Source organism: Mesitornis unicolor, unplaced genomic scaffold, assembly GCF_000695765.1.
Source record: "Mesitornis unicolor isolate BGI_N332 unplaced genomic scaffold, ASM69576v1 scaffold2083, whole genome shotgun sequence".
Taxonomy (NCBI): Eukaryota; Metazoa; Chordata; class Aves; order Mesitornithiformes; family Mesitornithidae; genus Mesitornis; species Mesitornis unicolor.
The window spans coordinates 17,096-32,444 of NW_010172357.1; the positions used below are offsets into that span (position 1 = coordinate 17,096).

Below are 15,349 nucleotides of genomic sequence, written 5' to 3' on the forward strand. Positions count from 1 at the left end.
TTCCTCTAACACAGAATTTTCTTCAATATCAGGGCCAAAAGAATGTTAGAAATCATGCTTTTTCTCATTGATAAAAAGTTCTTCCTCTCATTTTAGCATTTTTCTTAAATGTGAAAGTAAAAATGGCAATATGGTCCTTTCAAAAATCTCAGTAGAGCTTTTTTGAACTGTGTGACTGAAGTTTCATGATAGTCCTCAGCAAATATCAAGTCAAACGTCATTTAGAAAGTGAAATAGGAAATTGCTGTTGCTTTGAGAATTAATAAGAATTGAGACTGAATTTTGGGGGTCACATCTTCCTTTTCTTTTGTTTTTTGCTTTTTGTACTGCTGTTGCAGGAGTTCTCATTCTCACTTGTTCTTAGCCAGATGTGGACACCTGCAAATGCAATATATGAGCCAGAGGTGTCAGATTTGGCGTTTGCATTCGGCTTGACATATGGGAGACCCTAATTCATGAACAACGGAATGTCTCCAACTCTATGCTAGTGGCAAAACTTTTGTTATGCTATTTATTGGGAATTTGTTGTAGAGCTCAGTGAAAATTTTGGAATGACATGAAGCAGTACACTGCAGAAATTTGCTAATCTGAATTTTGCTACACTACATACTTTATAATCTGTCTATGCAGATATATACAATATCTCGGTCTTGCTCTACCTATAAGCAGAGATTTAATAGCATAGGATGCAATAGGTTTCACATTACTGAAATTTCATTCTTTGAAGAAAATGCATTGCACAATATTTATTATACTGCGAAGTGTTATCGAGATTAAACAATGCTTATGCTTGGGTTAAAGCATTAGTAGAGAACCCAGTTCACTACCCGTTTTCCCTCTGGTTAGCAATTTGATCTTGAGAAAGTACTTCAGGTTTTTTATCCCTGAGTTTTTACATCTGTAAAGCAGGGATTGAATTCCCCTTTTTTTACCCTTTACAGAGCTTGATTAGAAAATCCCTGGGGCAGTGATGATGTCCATCTGCATTCATGTAGCATTTAGTAGATGAATGTTTCTCCAACCTCAAGCAAGCTATTTCTTATTAGATTATTAAATTAGTTTTATTAGATTAAATTATTAGATATGGTGTCAGATGCTAGTCTACCTCCTCAAAATTAATAATAAACAAAAGAGTGAGTTGATTTTATGCTTCATTGACCTTCTTTTTAATTTTGTTTGCTCAGTCTCTTGCTAGTTAGTGAATAAATTTATTTCACTGATCAAAAGTCTGTGGACAACAAGGAAAAGATTCTCTTTCATACCTGCAGCTTCCGTAGCAAGGCTTGTGGTTCTCCAGAATATCTCTGGAAAAAGACAGAAGGACTGGGTTGATGCTCTGAAGTCTCTTATTTTTATTATTCAATTTCCTTCTTTCACTCATTTTAACATATGAGGATAATGACGTTTAATTCCTTAAGCCTCATTTCTCAGGGTACCATGTAAGATTACATAATAAGATACTATTATGCATCACAGAAATGAAAGGATACAGGTGTTCTTGGAAACATTATTAACAAACTTAATAATGATTGGTGATGAATATGACAGGTTTGGTGTCATCATGAAGACTAGGAGGCTTACTATTTTTTCTTCTGTCTGTTACAGTGGTATAATTAGACTGAAACCAATGGAGTTACACCAATATAAGAGAATTTGCTTTCTTTGGATTTTGAATATCCAGTAAGAAGATGGTAAACTTGTAATTTTAGTTTGTTTGATTTGGTTTGTTTTTTATAACAAGCCAAAAACCAAAAGAACAAAACCAAACCAAAACAAAAACAAAGGGCAAAGAGAGTGCAAAACAAGTGAAACAAAAAGAAGAATGCTGTCCCTTTTGTCAGGATTTCACTGGCTTTGTCCAGTAATGACAGTGCAGTGCAGCTGCTTACAGCAATGTGGGTATAATGATACCAAGAACTTAACCGTGTGTCTGATTGCTCTTCAGAATTCCCCTCCCTCTGAATAAACATGACAGCATCTTGTTTTGCTCTGTATGTCAGGATGTCCTCTTTTTTTTCCTTGCGAACTGTAAATCACTTGCAAACTATATGGGCAAGGAACCGCTGATGTGTCTCCTTTCATGATCAGGTGTCTTGTCACATCTTGTCACATCTACAACGTAAGCTGAGATTTAGCTTTGAGTCATATTTGTATGGCACCAAAGTTGAATTCTCCTGTAGGGCAGACACAATGGTTCTGTCATCACAAGAGACCTTAGCGGACAGTATTACACCATAGGACATTCCTCAGAGGATGTGTTTATATGTAATATAGAAATATTTCTATCCATATATGTATTCTTGTCAGACTGCAAGGTAATGTCTCCAACTGCTAAGTCAGATAAACTATAATGAAGAATGAATTTAATTTAAGAACTGAAACACCTCTTCGAAGAAGGGTGGTATTATACTTAAGTCTACAATCTGGACAAAAGCCATTGGGTAGACAGAATTACAGTCCTGGTTACTTGGTTCCAGAAGTTGGCCACTAGAATAAAAGCATGTCCTTTGGCATCAGTTGGATGTTAAATTTACTACTTTTTTGGCTTTCAATGAGGACAAATGGAAGTACTGCAAATAAAAACAGGGTTACTGATATTATACTTCATATTTAACCTCTGATGATCTTTAGAGTGTAATAAAACTGTTTTTCTAAAAGGATACTCTTAGCAGCCTATCCAAAATGAAATGCTAACAGTATTATGAAATATTCCGGCAGGGTCTGTCCAGTCTTCTTTCTGTAATAGAGAGGGTCAATAAGCAGACACTACTACATGCAGTTTGTAAGAGGCATATTCCTTATGCATTTAACTTGTTAATGCACTCTTTAGATTTATACACCCAATTTTAACATATGCTAAGTTATGTTAATGAGAGATATTGTAATCTGGTGCACAGTAGTGTAACAGTTATGGAGTTATCTAGAAAAGGTTTCCAACAGCCCAGGCATGGAGCCCTCTGAGAGTGCCTTCTCAAGGCCAAACACAGAGGAGATCTGCTGGGAACATACCTGAGGATGGACAGCAGTACAGACAGCTGCAGAGGTTTCTCACAGAGCTTAAGTTGATGTCTGGGTTAAGACACACAGAGGAAGAATGCTCCTGTTTGGTCTGCAGTAGGTTACTCCCTGACCCAGGCCCAGGAAAAAAAAGAACAAGGCAAAATAGTAGCTTATCACCACCTGTGTGTCTTTTGGAGGGCCTTTGGATCATGAACTCCTGGAGGCAGAAACTTCTGCTCTTTTGTTTTGCCTAAAGCACCTTGCATTCTCTTGCTTATTGTATACGTTGAAAATATAACTGTTACTGACTTGTTTTCTCTGTTACAGTGTATGCCATGGCCGAAAGTGGGAATGCACCAAAAATACATGTGATGGTACCTGCACTGTTATTGGTACAGCCCATTATTTGACATTTGATGGACTGAAGTACAAGTTTCCAGGAAACTGTCAGTATGTTTTAGTTCAGGTAAGATTATGTCAAACATTGAAGCTGTCTTATAATACATAAGGTGTTTTACACCAGAAGAGAAGTCTAATGTTTGGATAAATCACAGTAAAGTTTTCTTAATTACTAAGCCAGATGTATGGTAAAGGAGAGCAGAGCTTACTGATGACTTCAAAGATAGATGTCTTGAGACATACAAAGATTGCATTGTGTTCTATGGAAGTGAGTTATGTCATCATGTGTCTAGCTGGCAGTCATAAATGACATGATAGCAGCATGGTATGGAGAGAAGCTGGATCTCATCTCTAACAAGGAATTGTAGATACCCCTAAGTCACTTTTTCCTCATTCTGCCCTAGCTGCTTTATCCTGTAGTGACGGTTTAGTCTGACTGAATGAGACCAGGAGTGGCTTGGTGAACCTTCTCTAAATGTGTTCAGAACACAGACTCTGTTCATTCACTTCGACAAAGTAACTGTCTTGTTCTGTGCTCCAGCCTGTTTGGGTACACTGACAATATCCAATATGGATAAAGACATAGGACTAACGTCAGCCTGTGATTTGTGGGAGCAGCCACAAATTTAGAGTGTTAAATGAAACTAAAGCTTATCTACAGATGCAAATCATTGTGTATTTTAAAATGTGTGTTGCAAAAGAAGGATTTATCTGAAAATTTTGTCTAACGCTAGATGGATCCACTGCTAATTGATAACAACAACCTTCTGCAGTTAGAAAGTGTTATATTTCTTGGGTGGGCTACTTTTTTCCACGCAGAGCCTTTAACAAGGCCCATTTCTCCTTGCAGTTCTCCTTGGGTAGGAAAGTGTGATCGATCTGTCTCTGACTAGGTCTTTGAAATATGCTCTCACCTTGATGCCAGCTGGATTACCTTGAAACAGTGATTGCTGTGACACTGTTGAGAGCTCTACATAAAGGTCTCATGGGCAGTATTAGGACACAGTAGTACAAAATTACTTAAAAAGAAAATGAGATCTAATTTCCTCAGATAATAAACATGCAGAACTATAGACAGAATCTTTTTCTTAAAAGGTGTATACTGGAAAAAAGCCCCCAAAACTTAAAGACAATAATGAGTCATCATATAAATGTAGTAATAACTCTCCATGCATCTTAGAAATATTACATTAAAAAACATAATTGCTCCTCAAGAGATAAGTTGACATTATTGCAATTATTATTCATGTTAAGGTGGATAAACATGGACATCAAACATTTTACTCCAAAAACTGTGCAGCGAGGTTATTTCTAACCCTTCTTTCTAACCTAAACTTCTGGGTTTATATTTTTATTTTATAATTAAAGCTGCAGAGTCTTGTTTTAACTGCTAAATCAATTAATAAATGTATAGGCTATGACTCTGTGATTCTATTAATATGTACACTGTAACCATTATACATCTTTCAAATATCACAGATACTGTAATAGCATGGATCCTCCCTGCAAAATATGTACATATGTGTGTCACTGACAGAGTGGTCCTCATTCTTTAGGGTGTGGACCACGTGAATATCAACACTAAGCACAAAATAAATTAACATAGAAACTGTTGGCATGCCAGCATACATCTTACTGGCCACAGAAAACACAAGATTTTATTTGAGGTTACCCTTTTCTCCATAGATCTGTATATGTCTTTCAAATGTTCCACATTAATGACTCATTAATATTTTTTTTCATTATGTAGGATTTTTGCAAGGATGACTCTGGGACATTCCGGATACTAATTTCAAATGAAGGCTGTGGCTTCACTGGAGAAAAATGTACCAAAAGGGTTATCATTCTGTATGAAAGTGGGGAAATAGAGTTGTTTAATGGAAACGTATGTACACTTCTGTTCTCTTTTTTTCCCTTTTTGGGGGAAAAGAATTTCAGGTTGTTTAGTAAGATGAGACATGAATGACCCCATGCTCAGTGATTCTTGAAAATTAGATCATAAAATGAACAGATTAGCAGAATTATAATTATCCATTTTGCTCCCAAAGGTATAGTGCCATTTTGCTATTTCTACTTGATGCCAATAAATTTATCTCAGGTAAGAATGCTCTTCAATGCAAGGTCATGTAAGGAATGCTCTCTCTAAACATGAGAGGTCTATGTCTATTTCAAGCAAGATTAAGTGAAAGGAAGAGCTAAGAAGTGACTGTCCCATGACCTCTAGATCTTAAGACCTAATTTAACCTTCTGAAAGACTGAGGACACGGGAAGAAAATAAAGTCATGGCTGATGAAAGTTGATGCTGCAGAAGCAAATATCACTATACCTTCCCTTGTTTAATTGTCAGACGGAAAATCCAGATGTCTGTATTCTTTTTCCCCTTTCCTACCAACAAACACTGAAGAATTGACCAAGAATCGCTTCCATCTCCCATGTCCCTTCACAGCAGGCTTTCCAAAGGGCAGAGTTCAGCTCCTTGCCTTGGGCACTGTAACAATTAAGACTGTCTGTGTGTTCAAACATTACAGATCTGCATTGGATTATAGTGTCTCAATTGCTCAGATTTCAGAAGTGCTATGCTCTGAAGAGGCATCTGGACCAGAGCTTTGCAAAAGTGTTCCCAGTGAAATGTGAAACCACTCTACATTTGCCATGTTTTGGGTTAACACACAAAGCTACACCAGCTTTTGCATAGCCTGCAAATTACTTTGTGCCACTGATGCATGACATGAACATGTAAAGCATACCATTATTAATAGTGTCTGTGCAGTGCATCTTGACTGAATATAATCTACATAGGCTTTTGGTTACTGGAGAATGAACATAGGATGTATTGGTTGCCCAACCATTTCTTTATGTCTGTTCCTAAAGAGACTCCTACCTGGGTGAGGGTGAATATTAGTGCAGGGATAAGTCCATACAGCCAGGCTTTGTCTGAAAACTTCTTTAAGTTACAATTTTTCAGAAGATTCTGTGATTTCATTTGGATACCTAAAGAAGGGCTAGAAAAGACAAGAGGTATTCAGCAATTCCAGTTACAGAGGGTGTTTGGTTCCTGAGAGAGTATGTCCTTGCAAAAGCTAGGTCTGTATGACAAGACTGTCCACATGACCTTGACTGAATTTTTAGATATCTTCTACAGAGTTTAAGGCTTAGTGTAATATCTAGAACAGGTTTTCTTAGAAATAACAGCAACTAAATCAGACATTGAGGTAAAACAATTGATATAAAGACTCTTAAGCAAATTCTCACCCAGTAATGACTTCCTGCACTCTGTTCCCACAAGAATAATTAGAAAAAAGCAGGAGAATCAACTTATTTTGCCATGAAAAAGCTTCCAAGTAGCATAGTTTTAATATGATATTATTTTGAGAGCAACTTCTTGTTTTAAGTAAAAGAGGGCTTCATTGAAGTATCTGCATGCTATAGTTCTGGCTCACATTAAAAAAAAAATTGAAATAATTTTTGCTCTTTTGAAAGAAATATATCTGCCAGTTTGAAAGGTCAAAAGTTTATGACTTCATGGTTGGGCAAAAAGCCTCCATAAACATAGAAATTCTAGAATTCAGGTTAACCTCCAAACTTAATTTTGTCCTCCTCCGGTTTTAGCCTTAGTTTGGAAAGACAGAGACTACTGTAGATATTTAGAAGATAAGTTAGCAAGTGTGAACTAGACTGTACAGTAATACTTTGGGCACAGAAGACAGAAATACATTAGGCATACAAGAAAATGAAAAAGCTTCCAGTTCCTAGAACAGTCCATCTTTTAATGCATTCTTCCCCCATAGACACTGAAGAATCTCTTTAGCAGATCCTTGGAGAATGTCTTCTCTGGGGACAAAGTTCCTGGTAATATCCTAGAGATGAAGAGAATTGAATTACAGTACTGAGCTTTTACTGAATTGAGCATGACAGAATAGTGGGATAAAGAAGTACTTTGCCCTCAAAGTAGGGAGTGGATGAATGGTTTGTGGGTTCCTCTTTCTTCCTTGCTTTAATCACTATTTATACTAGTTGAAAGTTTTCATCTGCCTCTTTCACAATTAAGTGCTTTTTAATTAATGCATTGGTGGTGCTTAAAAAAACTGGCTATGCCAGACCTTTCTCTCCAAATGTAGTTAATAATCCCATTAGCGTTCCCATTGAAAAGGATTACAGTGTGAAAGAAACATTTTAAATTATTCTCTTCAGTTCTTAGTAGCTGGAGGCAGTGAATTTGCAACCAGATGGAAAGAGAAAGAGGCACAGAGGAGAAGTGAAAGTGATGGAAAAATGAAGAGATACAGCAAGGAATCTCTCAGGATTTTTCCTGTTGGTGTAGCTGGTTGGGAAGAAAGTCCTTCCTAACTTCAGAATTCGGCTTTAGTCCTTCAGAGGCCACTGATGCGTATCATTCTCCCGGTTCACATTACACTTAAACCTAGCCAGCCTTTTTGTTGCTACCTGCCTCAGGAGCACAGAATTGTTAGTTTCCTGAAAAGATGAAATACAAATAAAAGTAACTATTCAGTGAAGTGAATATTCAGTGGACTGAATACTAAACTGTTCATTGATTTCGTATACCCTGTCCTCTTGATTGGCCCTCCTCCTGTTTAGCAGTCATTGCTTTATGTGCCAGCATTTGTGGTGAGTCTATGTTATACCCTGGAAGCACAAGGACATTGCTTTGTTCACAATTATAGAAATGTAATGAGATTGAAATACCGTACTTTTATCCCAATTTACTCCTCACAAGTGTCATTTCTAAGGTAATAATTCAACCACAGCAGCTTTTCAAGTGTAGAGACAAGCCTGTAATCAGTCCCTTACCCATACCTTACGGTTTTGTAAGTGCTCTGGACCATCTGTGTAGTGTATCTGTTTTCTGGAGTGTGTTTGAAAGTTGCTGTTAAACTATAGGCACGTGTTCCCATGGGAAAGTGACCTACATGAAATAGTATTTAGAGACAAAGTTGATATCACAATGTGCTTTTCTTGTTCAGGTGAACATCAAGGTACCTCCTAAAGATGACAATGATTTAGAAGTCGTGAGGTCTGGCCGTTATTACATCATTTTACTGGGCAAAAGCATCAGTGTGACCTGGGATCTGGCCATGGGAATTTCAGTTATCTTAAAAGGCAATTTCAGAGTAAGTGTTTTTTGCTTTACTTCTTACTCTCACTAAAGAATGCACTTACTCTGTCTCTGAGGAATAGCATTTTTTAAATGCAGACATACTGATGGATTTCCATGGAGTATTAGGCACTTGCTTGAAAATGAAGGGGTTTTTTGTAATACCATAAGGGTTGCTTACTTTCCTGGTAGTTCAACAGTAAGGGGTAAATTCTGGGCCATTGAAGATGAGCTATGACAGAAAGGATGAATGCTGTGGTGCCTCAAAATAACGATGTCTTGAGTAATTTCTTCTATATTCAAGAAAAGCAATATAAGGAGCCAGGTTTAGTAGTGATGCAGATAGGACATTCATCTCCAGAAATATAACTATATCGTAGGGACATACTCCAAACAGAACCATCAGGCACCACTGATCAGAGTTGTCTTGCTTCCTGGAGTCCTTGGAGACAGTACAGTCCTATTTTCAACTAAGCAGAATGGGAATAGGAGCTAAATGGTCTCTGGGAGAGACTATGTCTATTTTAGTTAACTTGACAAGACCAGGGATAATTCAGTTTTTAAGCCTCATGCCTTTAAAGCGCAAGGCTAAATAGTCTTAACAAATCCCTAAGCCAGTCTATAAATGTAAGATTTATGTATTCTGTGTTTCTTTTCCTGCAAGGATCAAGTGTGTGGTCTGTGTGGAAATTTTGATGGAATCCAAAACAATGATTTGACCAGCAGCAATGAACATCTTGAAGTAGATCCAGTTGACTTTGGGAATTCTTGGAAAGTTAATCCAAACTGCGCTGATGTTGAAAAGGTGATTGCAAATGAACTGTGAAAACTAATTATTACGGATTACAATATCACTCAAAAGCAGGCAAAGAGGTTTGAAAGGATAAAAATAAATAAAGATGAACTTTCCCCTCTGTTTTTGAAAAATAATATTATTTCTTGCAGTCTCATAAAAGATCAATTAATTTATTTAAGTCCTCTGCACTACCTGGCTTCAGCTGAATGTTAAAATAGCCAATCTGTATGGCAGAGGCTGTTCATAGAGTTTGCCAACCCAGATGCTTGACATCCAGTATAACTGGAAATCTCATTTTACAGCTTAATCTAAAAAACCAGCTGTAATATTCAGACAGGGGGAGTTCAGATAAAAATTTCATGTTTTCCTATCCAAAATTCTAAATCTCAAATTGTAGTCTGTCCATTTCTGAACAACTGAATACACAGATTAATATCTTTCTATATATTTCTCAATCTTTTTTAAAGAGCATTCAAGTATTATTTTCAGACTGGAGAGGCTTGAACAGAAAAAGCAAGATACAGGAGGGAACGTAAGACCCTATTGCTCTGTTATCACTGCTTCTGAATTTTGAAGAAGTCTCTTGCTATCTGAAAGTATTGTCTATGTCCTGGTGCCAGAGAGTAGGTGTTTTCATAGAGTACTAGTTATGCTACACATAAGAGTATACTTCTTCCTTTCCAAACACAGAATTCTGAAAGAATGAAATTGAATAATAAATTTGTCCTAACCTGACAAATAATTATGGCCAAAAGTATTTCCAAATCAAAAAGTGAAACAAATTGTGTTGACATTTGTAAAATGAAGCATTTCATTCAGATGATGATTTTAAGGCTGAAAACTGTCTCTTGAAAATTCATCTAAATTTTCAGAGAGAGAGAAGGAGAAAAAAAAGGCCTTTTTAATATATTTTCTTAAAAGATTTAAATTGTCACAAAATAAAATGAAGCATTTATTTTTGATCGCAAGAAATCTTTTGGGTTAATATGTTAAGTTATGTGCAAGTGTGACATAACCACAGCAAAGCCTTGATTTGAGCACAGAAAAAGTTACAAAAATGAAGAATGACATTCCGCGGTATGACTGAGAAGGAACAGTTCCTCATTTCATTGTCATAGGCACGGGTCAGAACCTGTAGACTGTTTCTGTGAGAAATGCTTTGTCAGTATTAGTGCTCCTTGTTCTTTGATAAATTAAATGGGTGAGGGGCAGACTACTGAGCAGTGGCCATGGGTATTATCTGCTGAAGACTGATCATATTTGTGAGTCTCATGGGCCTTCTGTATAGGTGTGAATGATCATTTTTCAGAGTGGATGTTTGGTACAGTGGAACTTTCTTTCATCAAAATATCTATGTTACAACTGCAGCACACAAGTAAGACCTGAAGAAAATGTAGGGAGTGACCTGCTCTACTCTGTTTTCTGCCGTGGCAGGATTTGTCCTGATAATTTCCTTTGCTATGAAAAATGTCTATTGCTGATGAGTCTCTTCAATTTGAAGAGTCCTGAGGTCCTGAAAGCAAAGCTAATGCAATGTGTGCTTGTCTCTTACAATAAGCCCAACCTGGAACAGACTTTGATGTCTCCACTGTGTAATGGAAACATAGTGAAGCAAGTGATGGTAGAAATGTCATGCAGCATTTTGTCTGGTGATCTCTTTGAAGAATGCAAAAAACTTGTGAGTATTGTGTCCTGTGTTTTACATTCTTCAATTCTGTATGATCTGTGCTGACACTGGTTACAGCTGTGGGGAAAAGTATGGTTGTGCTGACAGCGCATAGGACTATAAAGCTGATGTTTTATAGGAAAATTCAAGATGTCACCTAGTAGAAAGCTACAGAATAACTTCTACCTGAGGGAAATTTTACTCTAAAGCCCAGAGACTAGCACATGAAGTCAAGCACAAGGGTTTGAGTTTCAAGGGGAGAGTGAGCTCAGCTAATATAATGCCATTCAGAATGCATTCTACCCAAGCTGCTGCAGAGGGTATGGGAACAGGGCCTAAAAACGTATCAAGTTACTCTATATGGGGGATATTAAGGAACAATAAATGGCAATGTCTACAAGAGCTTTGAGAACATAGCCTGATTTGAGTCCTTGCTGATATCAGTTCTTGCTGATTTACGTGGCACCTCAACTCTTGACGAATGGAGCAGGCAAGCAATCTGAAGGTTAAATGTGTCAAGGAGGTGGACATGAGGGCAATTAATGAGTGTACTGTACCCCATATTTATCTTTTGTAGGTGAATCCTGAGCCCTACATAGATATTTGCATGTATGACACTTGCGCTTGTGAATCAATTGGGGATTGTGCTTGCTTCTGTGATGCTATAGCAGCCTATGCACATGTCTGTGCACAAAAAGGTGTTGCTGTTCACTGGAGATCACCAGCTTTGTGCCGTAAGTACAGGGCAGATGAGGAAGAATGAAGTGAAAAAGTTCAAGCCTTTAATCAGTAAGCTGTTGGCTCGGATAGACTATTCTTATCTGGTTCTGCTCCCACTGTTTGGAGAAGGTCACTTTAATGGGACTGGTCTAGAAGCTCATGGTGACATTTCCCCTTCCTTTTCTGTTTATGTACAGAGCCATATCTGGAAAAAACATTTCCTCAACAAGGGGATATCATAGCCCATGGTACAAATGAACATAGAGAAAGAAATGGTTTCTATAAATTTTTTAAATGAAAATTTAAAGTTCATTTTTGCAGTTGTTTTTATCAAAAACAGTATCTCTGATCTAAAACATGTACTTCATTATGTGAAAAAAAAAGTGTGAAGAAGTGGCCAACCTTGTCTGTATTAAAATAAATGTATTTTTATTTAAATATTGAAATCTTTCTTTTCTATGTGTATGTGGTCCACTTTGTACCAACTTTGGGATCATAGTTCTGAGAGGCAGGGTGAATACACTCTGGTTTGATTTTTTTTCCTCTGCTTCTTTCACTCTGTAGCACAAAGCTGCGAGGACCTGAATAAACAAGAATTAGATTATCAATGTGAATGGCGATATAATAGCTGTGGACCTGCTTGTCCTACAACATGCCAGCACCCACAGCCTTTAGAGTGCCCTCTGCAGTGTGTGGAAGGATGCCATGTACATTGTCCTGCAGGTAAATCCGTCTTTTGCTTTAAGAAGTTACTTATCTTTTTCTGCTCTCCTCCTGTTACTTGTAGGTATTGCTATGGAGTAATTTTTTTCCTACCTTCTAAGTGTTTCTATTGCATGAAAAGAGGTCTTATACTCCAGCAGTATTCACATATTTGTAAGGGTAGAGACTGCAAAAGACTTGTATGTAGCAGTTAATTCCTTAACAGGCTTACTAATGTATTTTCACAACAATTTCTTACTGCATAAGGAGGATGGTGGTTAGGCATCCTGGTTCAAGTTTGTGAAATGTATGGAGGGCATGAAGTGGTGCCTAGAAGAGGAGAATGAAACACTGTCAGCGAGAATGAGAGACAATAGGAAAAAGGTGATAAGAAAGGAAGATAGGAAGATTAGGGACTGTGTAACAACAGAGGTTGTTGACTATGTGAATAGAGGAGGATATTAATTTGTGCTGAACACTTATAAAATGCTCTCCTTTGGAGCAACTACTGCAGTGAGAGGAATCAGTTGCTCCTGAGAATGCCCCCTATCAGCCTGAGCTTTCAGCTTAACTGTTCTCACCACCTACCTCTAAGAAAGAAGAAAGGAAAAAATACAAGAAAATGTGGAAAGGGAAGAGGAAAGGCAGACAGAAGGAAAAAGAATGAAAGATGAGTAAGATGCAAAACGAGAATGAAAACTCAGAAGAATAAATAGCTCCTAAGAGCACAATGAGAAGACATGAAGACAAAGAAAGTCGGTATTTTAAGACCAAAAATAGTTATTCTGTGCCCTGGTATCCTGATTAGAATGAGGTAGGGCATACTGGGAGAGATCAATAATATAAATGTAAAAAGGAAAATGTGCATTTCTCCTGTCATCTTCAATGCTTTTGCTTTAAAGTTATATTCACCTTCTGTATGACACTGACTGTTGCAGGTTATGCACTGGGTTAAGTACTTCCAATATCTAAATAAAAGTGGTTATGAAGGAAAGAAATACTTTTCTGTGTCAAACTGGCAGTGATAATAACACAGCCAGGGTATTCAGAAGTTTTGAGTCCAACTCAGAAGTTTTATCACATTTTTTGTAGCAGGGTAAATGCAATGATTGGTTTTGCAATTCATAAAAATTGGCATCTTTATACTACTGTGCTATTTTGAAACAGGGAAAATACTTGATGAGCTGTCCCTGGATTGTGTTAGTCCAGAAGACTGTCCCATGTGTGCAGTTGGAGATGTCCAGATCCCACATGGAAGGAGAGTAGTTTTGAACAGAGATGATCCACAGAGCTGTCAATCATGGTATGATGGGTTTCTGCAGTAAAATATTGTGCCTCTTGAGTAGGATGAAGGAAGAGAGATGAAGCACGTCCACATGAATAAGTTTTTTGACTTAACTTTTAATATGAAGATGAAGCTTGGAGACCATCTTTCATGTCAATATCCTTTCACATACAATCTGAAACTGATGTTTTTCAGTGATGGTTGGGATTATAGGATGTCAGTTGAATTTAAACAAGGGAAATTCATAAATTCCTTTCAAAAGAGGCCCTTTCACATGTGTAGGTGGCCCCACTGGCTTCAGATATTTCACTATTTTTTGTGTAAGGTGTGATTCAACATCAATAAAGCCATTAGACTCTCTCCTTCTGCCAGTAGTAAAAAAACCCTATGTATGGTGCAAGATCTGAATATGCACTCAGTCTAGAACCTGCTGAGATTATAAGTAGTTGGAATTGTGCACTATTATTGGAAAACCAATTTCCCCAAGATTTTAAGATGATATCCTGTGGCCTGATCCTGCATGCTTACATTTCCAAATATGATGAAATTAATAGAGGGTTGCACAATGCTGTGCACCATACAGGATCAGGGCCTTCAGTTGCAATGTAGCAGAGACTGATTTTCATTCTGTATACTGCCCAGTATTATGCCAAGGCCTGTAGAATCTGAAAGTCTGGCATTCTCTGGATGTCTAGACACTTGATGGATACTTTTGCTAGGCACTAATAGGGCTGTGAATACAGGAGAGTTTTCTATCTTGTAATTGGACCATTTTTAATAGAATGTGGGTTGTAAAACTGCAGCAGTTGAATAGTCCAGACTAACACCTTAGCTCCAAATGCTCTGAACCTCACAGAAACTCTGAATGGGTATGAACTTTGAAATCCTGGCTTCTTGCTGGGGTTTGCATATGTCTGTGCTATAAACCCAGGGCATGAGACTGTTAGACTGATAAATTATTTTTAAAATTTTTTTAACAGTACATACAAAGAGCCTTGAATTCCATCAAAAGGTCAAAAAAAAGTCTTCATAAATGAGTCTCTGTTCCCTAATTTTTGTAATCCTTAATAATAATTTATCTTAAATGTAGATACATTTGCCTCACAAAGGATTTCAGAACATTAGGAAAACTTACCTCACTAGGGAAACATCCTTTTGCATAGCTGTCACCTAATTTAGATGCCTACACCATCTGTACAAACAATAGAAAATATTGCACAAAAATGAATTTTCTAGCAAATATCCAAAGGAAATTGGAAACCAGAAGAGTCTTTTTCATATTAGGATTAAAATAATAAATTTTCGGTTGCTATACATTAATGCCAAAAGTAGCCGTGCACTCTCCAATTAGGAAGACTCTAAAAACAGCTTGAAAACAATGTAGCAGTAGGAGAACTTTAACAAAGGTGCCACATGTGAAGTGAAGTCTTTTCCTATAAAATGGCACCTTCTTCCGGTATTGACTTGTTTAGTTTGTACATCCTGGGTTTTATCCGGCAGTGAAAACAGGCATTTTTTTTGGTCCTTGCTCTTTCATAAACTTTTCCTATACTGTTTCTTGAACTGCCCAGTAAGACAAGGAAATACATTGACTGAGTCTGTACCGCTCTGTGCATGGGTACAGTCATTTTCTTTGCACTTATAAGTGGAGAGAATCATACAGCAGGA

At 37.3% G+C, this 15,349-nt stretch overlaps 1 protein-coding gene across 1 annotated transcript in view; it reads left to right on the forward strand.

Annotated features, from left to right (window-relative positions):
- LOC104537438 (von Willebrand factor-like) overlaps positions 1-15,349 on the forward strand; it is a 42,383-nt gene that overhangs the window by 11,620 nt on the left and 15,414 nt on the right. The window contains exons 5-12 of the mRNA XM_010180334.1: positions 3,328-3,466; positions 5,150-5,284; positions 8,382-8,528; positions 9,177-9,317; positions 10,867-10,986; positions 11,552-11,708; positions 12,259-12,417; positions 13,564-13,699. Coding sequence (XP_010178636.1) covers positions 3,328-3,466; positions 5,150-5,284; positions 8,382-8,528; positions 9,177-9,317; positions 10,867-10,986; positions 11,552-11,708; positions 12,259-12,417; positions 13,564-13,699 — 1,134 coding nt within the window. The remainder of the gene's footprint in view (positions 1-3,327; positions 3,467-5,149; positions 5,285-8,381; positions 8,529-9,176; positions 9,318-10,866; positions 10,987-11,551; positions 11,709-12,258; positions 12,418-13,563; positions 13,700-15,349) is intronic.